The sequence below is a fragment of the Martes martes genome (assembly GCF_963455335.1).
Source record: "Martes martes genome assembly, chromosome: 8".
In the NCBI taxonomy this organism is placed as follows: domain Eukaryota; kingdom Metazoa; phylum Chordata; class Mammalia; order Carnivora; family Mustelidae; genus Martes; species Martes martes.
The window spans coordinates 107,704,189-107,718,873 of NC_137895.1; the positions used below are offsets into that span (position 1 = coordinate 107,704,189).

At 40.2% G+C, this 14,685-nt stretch overlaps 1 protein-coding gene across 3 annotated transcripts in view; it reads left to right on the top strand.

The window, feature by feature from the left end:
• CECR2 (CECR2 histone acetyl-lysine reader) overlaps nt 1-14,685 on the top strand; it is a 175,280-nt gene that overhangs the window by 95,919 nt on the left and 64,676 nt on the right. For all 3 annotated transcript variants that reach the window (XM_080812081.1, XM_080812082.1, XM_080812083.1), the window contains exon 2: nt 14,305-14,399. In XM_080812081.1, the coding sequence (XP_080668207.1) occupies nt 14,305-14,399 (95 nt within the window). The remainder of the gene's footprint in view (nt 1-14,304; nt 14,400-14,685) is intronic.

A 14,685-nucleotide genomic window follows, 5' to 3' on the forward strand; every position in this document is an offset into this window, starting at 1 on the left:
GGCTGGATGAACTCTTGAAGGCAGTGGATGTAGGCCAAAATGACCGTGAAGAGAAGAGGTTCACAGGCCGAGAGCCCCAAATGGATTCGCCAACATTTAGAGTATGACAAGAAAGGGGGAAATCAGCAAAGAAGATGTGAAAAGGAAGAATACTAGTGAAGTGAGTGTTTTGAAGACAAGAAAAAAGTTTTAATAAGATGGAGGAAATAATCAGTGAATTTAAATGCTGCTTTTAGATCCAGTATAATGAGGGCTGAGAATCCATTCATTAGATTTGATTTGGTTACAGTAGAACGTTGGGAATGAAGATTTGTTTGCACCACAAATGTTGGCGATAATATTTTACATAGAGATTTTTGGGGCTCAGTTTCACCACCCTGAGATCACAACCTGAGCTGAAATCAAGAGTTGGATGCTTATCCAACTGAGCCACCCAGGTGTCCCTTAAAATTCCCAAGTCTTAAGTTGTCAGAGAAGTGAATGTACTGCAGTTGGTTAACTCTCTGCTGCAGTGTACTTGAAAAGTAGAGTTTTGATGGAGAGTATCTTCACTCTGTGACTCCTTTTTACCATAGTCCAATTTTAGTTAATTTTGGCAGTAATCACATGTATTTTAGGCTCATTACACTTTTGAGGAATAAAAGTGTTATGTCAATGTGTGAACCAGTGCTTCCCAATAGTTTTTTGTCTTACTCTGTTTTTTAATGTCCTGGTCTGTCCTGGACCTACCAGTCTCTTGTCCATATAAATGCCATCAGCATTTGTAATATTCCGCAGTGTATTTAATATTCTTGTTAGAACCACTTGGTAATCCTGTTTTTTTGTTTTGTCCTTTCCTTTTTATATCTGTAATCTACCTGTATTATTCCTCTATCCTCCAAATTGTTTGTATCAAATTCTTTAATGAAATCCAGACTCTTCTACCTAATACTCAAGGACACTTAGCAGTTTTTTCTTGTTACCTTTCAACTCCTTCCTGCCATAAAGTTCACATTTCCTACTATAGACGTTGATAAAACCTAATTGGAAAACATTGGATTGTTTGTTTTATTATGCAGCTTGATCACTTACAAGACAATAGTTCTTCTGTGGAGGATGAGGAGGATAGATCTGGAAGTTATAAAGATGCCTTTTAGATTGGGGCCCAATGAACTAGAAGGATATGTATACATATTTGGTTGTAATGGGATATTGGTTAGGAGGTGGCTAATAGGGTGGGGTGTAGGTAGTGATTCTTATCTGTTTAGAAGTTGAATAAGTAATATAATGAACCAGTTAGGCAATGTTTTAGAAAAAATAGGTCATTGTAAAATATTATTTTCCATGCCTGTTCCCCTTTCTAGACTTTCACGGTCTCTTCCTTTATAAGAGATGTGATTCCCTTTGGTACAGATGGATGGAAAGAGCATGAGTAATGATTCTGGTTCAGTCACTTTCATAGTAGTATTAACATGTATAACTTGCCATAGGTGTTTCAACCTAAGCAGTACCCCATTTCCCAGTGATGATTCAGTGAAACTTTGGGTATTGACTTACCATAATCATATTGTATAAAACTTTTAATAACAGCAGTGAAACAGTCAAAATTCTATTTGGAAAATCTGTCTTACGGATTTTACATAAACATGTGAATCTTTAAATTTAGAAATAATGGCCTTTTCCATTGTTATTTCCAGAAATAATTACTTCATCATCATTTGAAACACTTTTGAGGGGCACCTGAGTGGCTCAGTTGGTTAAGTGTCTGCTCAGATCATGATCTCAGGGTTCTGGGATCAATCCCCAAGGCCGGCTCCCTGCTCATTGGGATAATAAGAACCACTTTTGAAGAACTCAAAAGTACAATATTTAGCCTTGCTTCTATCTTAATGTTTCTGAATCGGCTTTTGATATGTTTTCTGAAAATTTTATCCCAAGTCACACTAGGTATTCACTTAATAGTAAGAAAGTTTGGTTTTTCAGTTGCTCTGTAGTTGCTCATGATGATTATAACATAAACACATGTATTTCTATTTAAAGTGATTTTTATAATTACACTTAACACTTGCAATTGAGAGCATGCCCCCAGAGCATTACTGAATTATTGTAAAGGTTTTCTGCCTCTATAAAATACATTCAATCAAATGACCTCTGTAAGTATCGAAACTGCCATTGATTGAGGTTGTTTCAGGCTCCTGTCTCTTCCCTAATTTCTATTACCCAAAAGTAAAATGAGTGTCTTTTTTTTAAATATTTTTTTTAAAGATTTATTTATTTATTTGACACAGAGAGATCACAGTAGACAGAGGCAGGCAGAGAGAGAGAGAGGGAAGCAGGCTCCCTGCTGAGCAGAGAGCCCGATGTGGAACTCGATCCCAGGACCCTGAGATCATGACCTGAGCCGAAGGCAGCGGCTTAACCCACTGAGCCACCCAGGCGCCCCATGAGTGTCTTTTATAGAAGAAACTTGGTTAGTATTTACATTCAAGATAATTTTTTTTTTTTGGAGATAATTTTGCTGAAAAGTCTTTGCCTCATCCCAGCAAAATCATACTGTTAGCCAACTTGACTTCTAAGGTATTCCCTTTCTAAACATAATCTGTGCACTCATTCCTGTGTAATCTATATCTTGATCTATTGTAAGTGCTTTCACATGACCAGTTCTGATCCTCAGTTTTGTAGGTTCAAAAATTTAACAATTTCCGTAGGCCCCCAGTTGCAGAATGGCATTTTGTTTATTTAAAATTCTGTAGGTATCTTACCATGGTCATTACATTTACACCTTCCATCAGACATACACCGCCTTCCTAATACCAAAACCCACTTGCTGTTGCTAATCAAGGAGCTGAGAATCAAAAGAGAATGAATTAGTCTTTTTTTTTTTTTAAAGATTTTATTTATTTATTTGACAGCAGAGACCAGAAGTAGGCAGAGAAGCAGGTAGAGAGGAGGAAGCAGGCTCCCTGCTGAGCAGAGCCCTATGCTGTGCAGGGCTCCATCCCAGGACCCTGGGATCATGACTTGAGCTAAAGGCAGAGGCTTTAACCCACTGAGCCACCCAGGCGCCCCTAGTCTTTTTTTTTTTAATAAGACTTTATTTATTTATTTAACAGAGAGAGACACAGCAAGAGAGGCAATGCAAGAAGGGGTAGTGGGAGAAGCAGGCTCCCCCTGAGCAGGGAGCCTGTGCAGAGCTCCAGCCCAGGACCCTGGGACCATGACCTGAGCCGAAGGCAGATGCTTTATGACTGAGCCATCCAGGTCCCCCTGAGAATGAGTTAGTCTTGAGGGAATAATTTCTTAGACACCTGATGAAATAGACCTGCCCCACAAACAAGTATCATCAGTGTCTGTCCCTCAGGATTGAGCTGGATAAACACCGCCAAATTCTTTACCTTGGGACATCTTTTCCATTATAGATAACATATCGCCTTTTGGTTGTAACATCCCTTTTTTTTTTCCCTACGGGATTTCAACACTGTTTTCTTAGGGTTTTTTTGTTTTTGTTTTTATTAACATATAATATATTATTTGTATTTTCTTAGTTTTAATCACACCCTGGTCCTTCCTAGTTTTGTCCTGCCTTTCCAGATTTCTTGATTGGTTTTCAGGTGTTTCTGAAACTCTTCAGGTCACATGTTCATTTTTTTTTTTTTTAGATTTTATTTCTATATTTGTCAGAGAGAGAGTGCAGCAAGCAGAGGCAGAAGCAGGCTTCCCGCTGAGCAAGGAGCCCCAGGCAGGAGACCCCGGGATCATGACCTTAGCCGAAGGCAGATACTTAACCAACTGAGCCACCCAGGCATCCCACACATATTCGTGTTCTAGACTAGTTGCTCCCAGTAACTAATTTCTTTCCGTTATCTCTGTGACCATTCTGTGACTGCTCACTCTGTGGAGGCACTAGGCAGTATCAGTGGTTTGGGCACAGGTCTTTATTAAGTTTTCATTTTTAGCATTTCATTCTTAGAGGTAACCTGCATTTTACAGAGAACTTCACTGTTCCTCCTACCCTCGTGTGAACTGGCTGCGTCCTGCTCATCTTTCAGTCTTCGCTAATTAATCTCTGCAGCAGCATTTTGCTTGCTTATCTCCACAGCACTCTGCTCTGCCAGTCATCACACCCCACTCCCCCAAAGTTGCTTCTAGATTTTATGCTACTTGAAGGTGGGGTTCTTACTTTCCTCTTTGCATCCCCAGCACTTAACATAGAGCCTGGCACGTAGTATGTCTTCAGATGCTAGGGATGCCTTTCCAGTATGTGACATCCCACTGTCATATGTCCATAATATGTTGAACTGATTGAATTCAGAGGGACCCCTACTTCCCTGCACACATTAAAGTTATAAATTTTTCTGTGTATGTACTTTTTTGCCACTCTCACATAGGAGACTAGGATACAATCAGATATGAATAACAAGATTTAGGATATTACAAAGTTATTGCCCACTTTAAAGCTTTTAGGACCTTATTTTGAATATTAAGTCTTCACTGTTTCTCCCCACTGCCCCCATTCTTCAGGCACTCTTCAGTCTTTATTGCCCTTAATTCTGTTTACCAATTTAAAATACCATAATGTTTTTTCAGGGGTGGGGGAGTATTAGAACTTGTTACCTGAAATTTCTGTCTTTTTTTTTAGCCGCATACATTTGGTTGCAAAATCTTACTCACTCTGCTTCTGAAATCCTCTCCTGTCACCTCCTGTACATCTTTCTAGTGTTGACCCCATCACTTCTTCCCTGGACTAGATCAGGAAGCTTTTCACCCGCTAATCTCTCTTACTAACAAACCACATCTAGATAACCTTCCAAGTTTGATCCCCACACTCCATCCCCCGTCAAAAGCATTCCCTGTTCTTTAATGGCTCCCCTAAAATAACTCTGAACTAATCCAGTAGTGAGCTTCTAATGACAGAGAAGGAGGACTGTTTAATTTCACAGACATAGAGCTGTAGTCGTAAGTTACTCTAAGCATAAATTCTCCGATGAAGTCCCATCTTAAGTTCATGCAAATGTTTATGTTAAAAATATCTTCTCAACAACAATGAAAACAAACAAAGAAATAAGAGTAAAACTGACTTTCTAGAAGCTGTGCCATTTTTAAACTGATAGTTTCCTTTATTCTGGCCACATGCTGTGGAGCCTCAGGAACACACATACCCTAGTTGGAAAGCCTTGTTCTAAGTGATGAAGTCTAGACTACTTGACCTGATATCTTAGGTTGTCTGTGGTCTGTCAGGAACCTGCTTTTCCAGATTTCTTGTCTGCTTGGCTATGCTTGTCCAGTATTCCAGTATTCCAGACCATACCGAGAAGCTTTCCAACTTTTTCAGTGCTCAGGAATTGTTTATATAATAATGGGCGTTTTGTTGGGGGTGAATATCCGTGAAACTTCTGAGCCTTTTCTTTAAGCTGCTGGAGCCAGTTTTGATAATTTATGTGTTTTCAGAAAATCATGTTCTTCTAGAGGTACACATTTATTGGTATAATTAGTATTTTCTAGTTAGCCTAATATTTTAGGTAGCAGTCATTTGAGGGGAGAAGCTGTTTTGATTTCCTTTCTCTTGCCCAGCGGCATTGCCAGCGACACAGCTGTTTCTCGGATGGTTGAGAGGAATGGTGTGGTTGCAGCAAAGCAGCAATACAGACCTGCTGGCCTTTGGGGACTCCTGGGATAAATCGCTTGGCCAACTGAAAGTGTTATAATAGCCAGTTTCAGGTCCCTCACCATTATACCCACTCGAGCTGATTTATACTTTACCGTCTAAATTGGCATGGGGGCAGGCCTTTGGGATTAAATTAATTTATACCAAGTTAGAAAGCATCAGCTGCCAAAGTCAGGGGTGCCTTCTGGAGGCTGGTGTGCTTATTTCTTCATGTATTCTAAGCTCATACTCCAGGCATTCTCTCTTGGAAAGCAGCTGGGATAGTCCTTCAGGAAGGCCTGCTTTGTATCTCCTTTGTGCTAGCGAGGTTCTGGGTCCTATACAGAAGCCCCGATCTTTTACTGAGACACTACATTGCAGTTAGTTTAGTCCTTGTGCAAATCAGGAAGATTTGTAACCTTCCAAAATTAAATACAGCATATATGATTCTTTTATCTTGAGGCCTTTTTTCCCCTGCTTAACGTAAACTCAAAGGAATTATTATGCCTGAACGGCAGTAGTACAAATCTGTGGTCTTGATCCTTACTTGGAAGTTGAAGAAAAGAAAGTTTGTCTCTCTATACCACCTTTTTTAGCAAAAGATTAAAGAAAATTCCTGGAGATTAGAAGCATGTCAAACAATAAAAAGCTACCTCCAGTGTTATTTAAGAAAAGGTGGTGTTGCACAACAGAGGAATTAGTAATATTCTTTCTGTGTCATTTGACTGTCTCCAGTCTGGAAATTATCTTTGTTTACCAGGCAGGTGGGACTTTGTAAACTAAAGAATTGTAAATAAATGTTTTCCCATGATGTATGCTAAAGGCCCCGTGTCTCTCTCATTGCCAGTCAGAATTTGGAACTGTTCCCCTTGCTAGGTCCTGAGTTCTTTTCCGAACAGCCACTGCCTGTTGTTGAGAGTGGAGGAGGTGGAAAGATGTTAAACAGACTTGTCCCTAATGAGCTGTGACGCCAGCTGCAAAGAGGACAAATCCCGTTACTCCCTCCAGCTACTCTCTGAAGCTACAGAGGACCAGTAGGACTGGGTCTCCCTTCTCTATGCTGATTTGCCGAGTTTTCTCCTCCCCCACCCCCACCCCACCCACCCCTTCCTCTTCTGTCCCAGAGCATCTTGGCAAAGTTCAGATTTCTATGCTCACAGCTCAGTGCCCACAGTGAAAAGGAAATACAAAAGGGGAGGAGAGAAAATGCAGGGGTGGGGTGGGGAGGGGGGATTTTAGAAGGGTATTACTTATTGCCTTACTTCTAAGACTTACTCTAAGCTCTGGGTTTGAAGTAGTAAAGCTTTGAATAACCTGGGTTTCCAAATAGTTCCCTGGAGAACTATTAGCTTTTATTGGCTTATGAATACGGTAGGCCATGTATTAAAAGGATTTTAATTTCTATTGTTCAGAAACCTCTGAATTTTGAAAAGGCCACTTTCTATCTCTTCAGTCTTTGCTTTTTTCCATATACTTTCATTGTAAGGAAGATGAAACCATTGTAATTAGCATATTGTAGAATATTGACCGTGCACCAGGCTCCACTGGCTTTTTTAAGTATTGCCTCGTGTAATCATTACAAAATCCTTGATGGTAGATACTTTTAATAGGACAATTTTTTCCTAAACTGTGGTATGTAACATAAAATTCATCATCTTAACCTTTTTTTAAAAAAAGATTTATTTACTTATTTATTTATTTGACAGACAGAGATCACAAGTAGGCAGAGAGGCAGGCAGAGAGAGAGAGGAGGAAGCAGGCTCCCTGCTGAGCAGAGATTCCCCATGCGGGGCTCCATCCCAGAATCCTGGCTGGGATCATGACCTGAGCCGAAGGCAGAGGCTTTAACCCACTGAGCCACCCAGGTGCCCATCTTAACCATTTTTAAGTGCACAGTTCAGTAGTGTTAAGTATGTTCACATTGTTGTGAAACAGAGCTCCAGAACTTTTTCTTCCTGCAAATGTGAAACTATACCCATTAAAGTGAAAATTCTTTAACTGATAAGCCAGTTCTTCTCTTCAGCAGGGTTAAAACTGCTTTCCTGTTACCTTTCCTCTTTGCTATCTTTCTACAACATTCTTAATCTTTATTTCACCATGGGGTGAAAACTGAGGGCTGTATTCGTGTGCCTTGGTTTGTAGCTGGTACCCACTGCTGGGGTCAGCAGTAACTAAAGGAATGGGGGCGGGAGAGCTTTGCTCTCCAGGGGGATTATCACCTATTCTTCATCCTAATCTTTACTGATTCTGAATTTTTAAGTTCTGAGCTAGAGGGGAAAAGTTAACTGATAATTTTATCAATTTACAAGTTACCATGGCCCTATTTTTTGATGGGTTATCTAGATAGCCGCTGATTTATGAAGCATGATGTCATAGAAATACATTTGAAAAGCAATTTTATATTTTGAGGCCCATTTTCTTACTGATGTACAAATTTACTATATGCCAGGGGTACAATGGTAGGCAAGCGTAAGGTGTTGAATTTTATTTGGAAATAATAGAGTTCCTTTCAATACTTGTGTCATTTGAGGAGCAATTCAGGCCTGCTCAGTTCTCTTTGAAAGAGCTGATCCAATATCCCTGATATTGTACCTTTCTATGTAACCACTTCCCCAGTTGCTAACTCATTAGATCATGGTTGTGCGAGGAAAAGCAACTTAGGTTCACTGGGGAGAAGTTTTTTACCAGTCCTCTTTAGCCTGTCTGTCACAGTTGAGTATTGAACAAGAGCATTTAATATTTTTTTTCAAATTAAAATAATTCCCTGGTTTCTGCTGATAATGGTAAGAAAACTATGGTTGAATCACCAATGAAGCCTGGTTACTGAGGCAGGCAGAAAATACAGTGAAACAGTTTTATCCTTCTTTTTCTTTTTTAAATTTCAGAGTCACAGATTTTATTAATAATTGTTTTTAGTTCATGACATTCTTATCATTGGTCTCTGAATGTTTCACTTTATTCATTTAAAAATGATACCACCTCTGAAAATAGCATCTGTCAGAAATAGAACATCATTATTGATATCGCTCTCCCATCCAGTCTTCTGCCTCCCAACACCTATGGGAATTTTTAAAATGCAGTTAGGGAATAAAAACTTACCTTAGACTTACTAAAGAATATATATATTTGTTGTACAAGTTAATAATTCAACTATTGGGCATGTATTTTAAGGTAAACAGTTCTTAAACTTACTAGTTGTAGGTTGACTTCCTAATTTTGATTTCTGCTAACTGCCAACTGGTTAGCAAGATGTTAGTAACTTCAAATTTGGAAACTCATAATCTAATGTAAGTGGAATGTAGGTTGAAGGACATCTTAATCTTTTGGCCACATCAGTCTTAACTTTTGTAGGTCTGTTTTTATTTTGTCCTTGAACGTCTTGCTTTACTCTAATTTGTAATTCTACTCCATGACTCTCTGGGAGCAGTAATAAAAAGATGTCGGCAGTTGATATTGTTTGGAGAACACTTTAACTAGAAATTTCATGTTATGTCCTCACATTCTAAATAGATTTATTGACAGAAATGACATTCTTCTCTAAGGACCAAATAACCCACTCTTCCCACCAGTGAAGACTAATCTTGTATTTAGAGTAGTTTGTTTAGTGGTTTACCTGGATATCTGGACTACATTTAATTCTTCAGAGTTTTGGGTTTCAGAGCTTGAGGAAGGAACTGTAAATTCCATAGATACTGATAACTACACTTTATCTGCATGATTTGATTATGATGATTCATTAATGCTAGGGTTTTTAGGTAAATAAGGGGCTTTAGCTGTTCTTGAGATAAATCATTTGAGTGTGTTTGGGGTTATAGTATAAGGATTTAATTCCATCCTTATGTCAGAAATTCATTTTTGATGTTTCTTTTATGTTTTAGAGCATTTTAGGTATATGGCATTATTTCATTTGGTAGTTACATTTCTGTCTTTCGTTCATTAAACCAGCATTTATTCATTTTTCACATGTTCACAAATCCTCCCTTTCTCTATTCCCACAGCTGCTGTTTTATTTACCTCAGACTCTGACCTTTTATCTTCCAGAGCACCTCCCGGTCTGTAGGACTGTATAAGCATATGAATCATGGGGCTCTTGTTAAAATGCAGATTCTGGTGTCTGTAAATCTGTCCTGGTTCCTGAGGTGCAAGCTTCCAGGTGATGCTGACACTGCCTCCCTGGTCCCCACCTCTGCTACCCCTCCCAGTCATTCTGCATTCCGCTCTCAGAACTGTTTTTCTGAGATGGAGATCTGATCATTCCACTCTCCTTCTCCAGACTTGATTGCATATGGAAGTAAAATCCACGGTCTTTTGTGTGAAGATCCTTAAGGAACAGACCTGTCCAGTCTTCAATTCTCTAACCATCCTCTCCGTTTTGGGGAGAGGCCTTCGTACTCTACACATGCCATGAACTTTCATATGCTGTGCCTGCCTGTGCATCTGCCAGCTAAATACTGCTGTTTTATTGTTGCCTCTTCAGAAGATAAGATCATAGGTTTAAACTGGACAACTAGAACCTTACTTTAGTGAAAGTTACCCTGATAGAAAGGGAGACATTCGTTTTCAAGCATTTCCACCTAAGCCACAAGGGAATGTCTGTGGGTGGGAATCAGGAGATGCAAAAGAAAGGGTATTCATAGTAGAGCTTTAACTGTTCCTGTGTGAGTGCCATTTTTTTTTCTTTTACTTTTCTTTTTTTTGGCGGGGCGGGGGGAGTCTCAGCGTAAAAATTAATGCAGATTTTACACTTTGTAATATGACTGCTTTATAAAATTAATGTTTTAAATTAATTACTACGGAATAAAAGTGATCCACATGTATCGTGGGGCTTCTAGGAATCCTGGCATACCTCCACAGAGATCTGTGGTAAACTCCTCTTTGTCCTTGGTAAAGCCTTCCCAGTTCTTATCTCTTCACTTGTGGCCTTTTTGTAGTTTAATTTGGCACTTCTGTCCTCTAAAAACACTAGGAAGCATCTGGCTCTAGTACCTTTAATCAAGAGTCACATGGTGCTCTTTAATTTACACTTGTGAGGAGGACAGAACCCCAGTAGGAGTGTGTAACAGAATGTGGACATACACAGTGTTGAAGGAGTTGCTGGAGGAACGAGCAAAATAGAAGTGAGGAAAATTTTATTTTATTTTTTTGAAGATTTTATTATTTATTTGTCAGAGAAAGAGCAGAAGCAGGGAGAAGCAGGCTCCCTGCTGAGCAGGGAACCTAATGTGGGACTCCATCCCAGAACCCTGGGATCATGACCTGAGCCAAAGGCAGATGCTTAACCTGGCTGAGCCACCGGGGGGCGGGGGGGGGGGCATCAGCTTCCTAGCCATCAGCTAGGAAGATGTTATAGATGAAAGTTTTTCATGTAAAGGACCTACAATAAATACGGCTTGGGAGAAGGGAAGGAATTTCTTTCTGTTTGGGAGAATGGTACATTGGAGGGCTTGGTTGGGAGTGATGGAGGTGGGTTTTTATAGCTGTTAAAGCCATCAGTCTTTCTAGCCTAGAACACATGGGCCAGTATGTGGGAAGGGCCAGTAGGAAGCAGCTTACTCTGTGGGAAGGACCCTGGACAGGATGGTCTAAGTTTCACTTGGTCCTGGCATTGTTTTGCTGAGTATAACAGAAGTCAGTTAACCTTCCTGGGCCTAGTTTATTTATCCTTAAATTGAGAGCGCTGAAATACTGCAATCTGTAATATACCTTCCAGTTCCACCATTCACTAAGTGTGGCTCCTCTATCAAACAGGATGGTCTGGGACTTTGTGCTCGGGGTTCGGCTTCTGTTATAATTGGAGTTTGCTTTGGAGTCTTGCCACTGACCAAGCTTAAAATATGAACCATTCAAATCTTCCCTTACTTTGCATCACATTTACTTCCGTCCCATCTGGAATTTATGTTTCCCCATTGCCGCTATTTCTCTCCTCTGGTGAGTCCTTCTTCAGAATCTTTCTCCCCCGGTCTTGCTTGTGTTTAACCCCACCTCACACCCTCTACCACCAGAATTCCTCCACAGCAGCTAGGTTGGTACCTTTGCCTCTCCTCAATAAAAATAATTATAATGAATCTCCATTGTCTTCCAGAGACAAACTCATGAGGTCAGTATTCATATCAGCTATCGATCTTAGCTCACATTACTCCCCTCATAGTATCCACGGAAGAGTTAAACTGAAGCTCCTATCCTCTCCGTGCACTTGCTCCCATTGTTCCCTGCACCTTGTTATGCCCTGGTTCTTCCCCCCATTGCCACAATTTTCCCATCTCGGGTGCCACCGTCTTCACGCAGTCTCTTAGACTTCCCACAGCCAGGAGGAGTCCTTTTCTTCTCAATCCCCGTTGCCCCATAGCACCTTTTCTGTACCTAATAGTGCTAATTAGTTGGTTTGGCTATCTTTTTTTGTACTCTTATCTCTCCAAACTAAACTAAGCTTCTCAGCCCTTAGGAACTACTATATTATCTTAGGTAGGGTGGGTACCCAGTAAATATTGGTTGAATGAATGAATTCTGGCTAATTATAGTTCAGGTCCTTGTTTTCTCTGGTTGGTAGAGTTTCTTGTTTTTTCTGGATAATCACTAACTAAAATGTAGAAAAGAAGTCTGCCAAAAGGAATTAATAAACTAATAGAAGAATAAGAACCATTGCTAAGATGTGTTCTAATTCCCAAGTTTGTAGTTAAGGTAGGCAGAATGTTTGCAAGCCTCAGCCTACCCTTTGGATTTTGAGCTTCATTCACCTGGGCTTTTAAGGCAGTATGAACCTTTTCAGGTGAACTACCTGAGGGTAGTTTGTATTTTGCTCATTTGTGTCAGTTAGTATGCTTAGCAGTATTTTGTCCTATGAAGGTTTTATTGTTATTCTTTTAAGATTGATTGATTTTAAGATTTCATTTATTTATTGGACAGACACAGTGAGAGAGGGAACACAGGCAAGGGGGAGTGGGAGAGGGAGAAGCAGGCTTCCTGCTGAGTCGGCAGCCCAGTGCAGGGCTCTGAGCCGAAGGCAAGACGCTTAATGACTGAGCCACCCAGGCGCCCCTAAGATTTATTTATTTTAGAGAGAGAGTGTGCAAGGTTGGGCGGGCGGGGGGTGGGGAGCGGACAGAGGGAGAGAAATACAAGCAGACTGCCTGCTGAGCACGGAGCCCACTGCCACACCACCATCTCAGGACCCTGAGATCCCTATCGGGAGTCCAAACCAAGAATCTGACACCTCACCGATCACGCCGCCAAGGCGCCTCTATCTTTGAACAGGTTTTAGAGTGAGTGCTTACCAACTCTGGAGTTTTAAAAAATAAAATAACAAATGGAACCATTAAAATAACTTACAGGGGCACCTGGGTGGCTCAGTGGGTTAAAGCCTCTCTGCCTTCTCATGCTCAGGTCATGATCCCGGGGTCCTGGGATCAAGCCCCACATCGGGCTCTCTGTTCGGCAGGGAGCCTGCTTCCTCCTCTCTCTCTGCCTGCCTCTCTGCCTACTTGTAATCTCTGTCTGTCAAATAAATAAATAAAATCTTTAAAAAAAATAAAGTAACTTACAAAATTATTTTACAGAATTAGTTTTTTACTATCATTAGAAAAACTTTAATATTTTTATAGTAGCAGCAGGTTCCTCTGTTAAGGATGCACTGCTATGTCATTGGTGTTTAGGTCAGAAATAGTTTCTTATGCACACCTTATGCTTTCAGAACCATTAATATGAGCTTTCAAAGTTTGGTTTTTCTGTGTTTATAGATCCAGTTATGAGCCACTCAGACGATAAGCAGAGCAGACCCTTGGAAAATGGCTTACATGCAGAAGGATAGCATCCTGGTTGAAACAGTGTGGGCAGACTTTGTATCTCAAGAGTTGATGACTTGTAACAGATTCCATCATCTTAGAAAATACTGGTTTAGAATGGGAGATTGAAAAGAGAAATAGGATCTCCTAAAATTTCCCACTGTCACTTTTTGTCCCAGTAGCTCCTTCTCAACTTGGCTTTTTACAGAATACTGAGCTAAATTCGAGCTAAATCTTTGGCATTGTCTGCTTGAATCCCAAGGAGAGCAAATACATCTCACCTAGGATTAAACCATTAACATAGCCATTACCTCACTTCTCTCTAGATGATGTAAGACTAATCTCAGTTCTAGCAATCTCCTATCATTAGTCACTAGCATCCTCAAAATAAGAATTGCTAGCTATATTGCTCACTACCAGGCTTTTTTCAATAAATAGAGTGGTTCTTTAAAGCAGTTGCGGGTGGTTTACCTGTTAAAACTGTAGAGGAATGAAGAATGCTTTCTAATCAATCATGTTATTTGCTACTTTATTCTCCTGCCATTAAAGTAGAAGGCATTATAACATATTTATATAAGTTAAGCTCTTTGATAATTATGTAGCTAGCAGTGACTTATAAAAAGAGATACATGTGTGTTTCTTCTTGTGTGCAGAAAAATGGAATAGAGCAGTGGGGAAAACAAAAGTTTTTCTTGGAAAAACAAGAAGTCGAACCGGTTGCTCTTCTAGCAGTAACTGGGATTGGGAAGGCAGAGTTTATCCATTGCAAGCAGTTTGGCTACACTGACCATGTGGTGGCTCGGAGAGTAATGTTGGTGGTGTGGGTGATAGGAAGCTGGGAAAGGTGGATTTTAAGAAATCTGTGTTTGATCTCAGTCTCTCTCTCCTCTTCCTGCTCTGTAGGAGTTAGAAGCAGCTCTTCACAGAGATGATGTAGAGTTTATCAGTGACCTGATCGCCTGCCTTCTTCAGGGCTGCTATCAACGAAGGGATATCACGTGAGTAATCCTGATTTTACTACGCATTTCATGTAGAAAGAACTAATTAAACAGGTGCACTGAGTTTTCCTGTCTTCTGTAACAAACCAGCACTGATCATTTGCCAGTGGTATTTACATATGGATTCCCCAGCTCTGTGTTTGGCTCGTTCTGCAGTTCAGTTTTAATTTTATTATAATCCCTGAGTTTATTTCACTCTGACAAATCTATATCCCTTACTCCTGGATCCTCCAGTTAACATAATCAAGTGTAGAATTTCTTCTCAGAAAATTAGGAATGAGAAGAA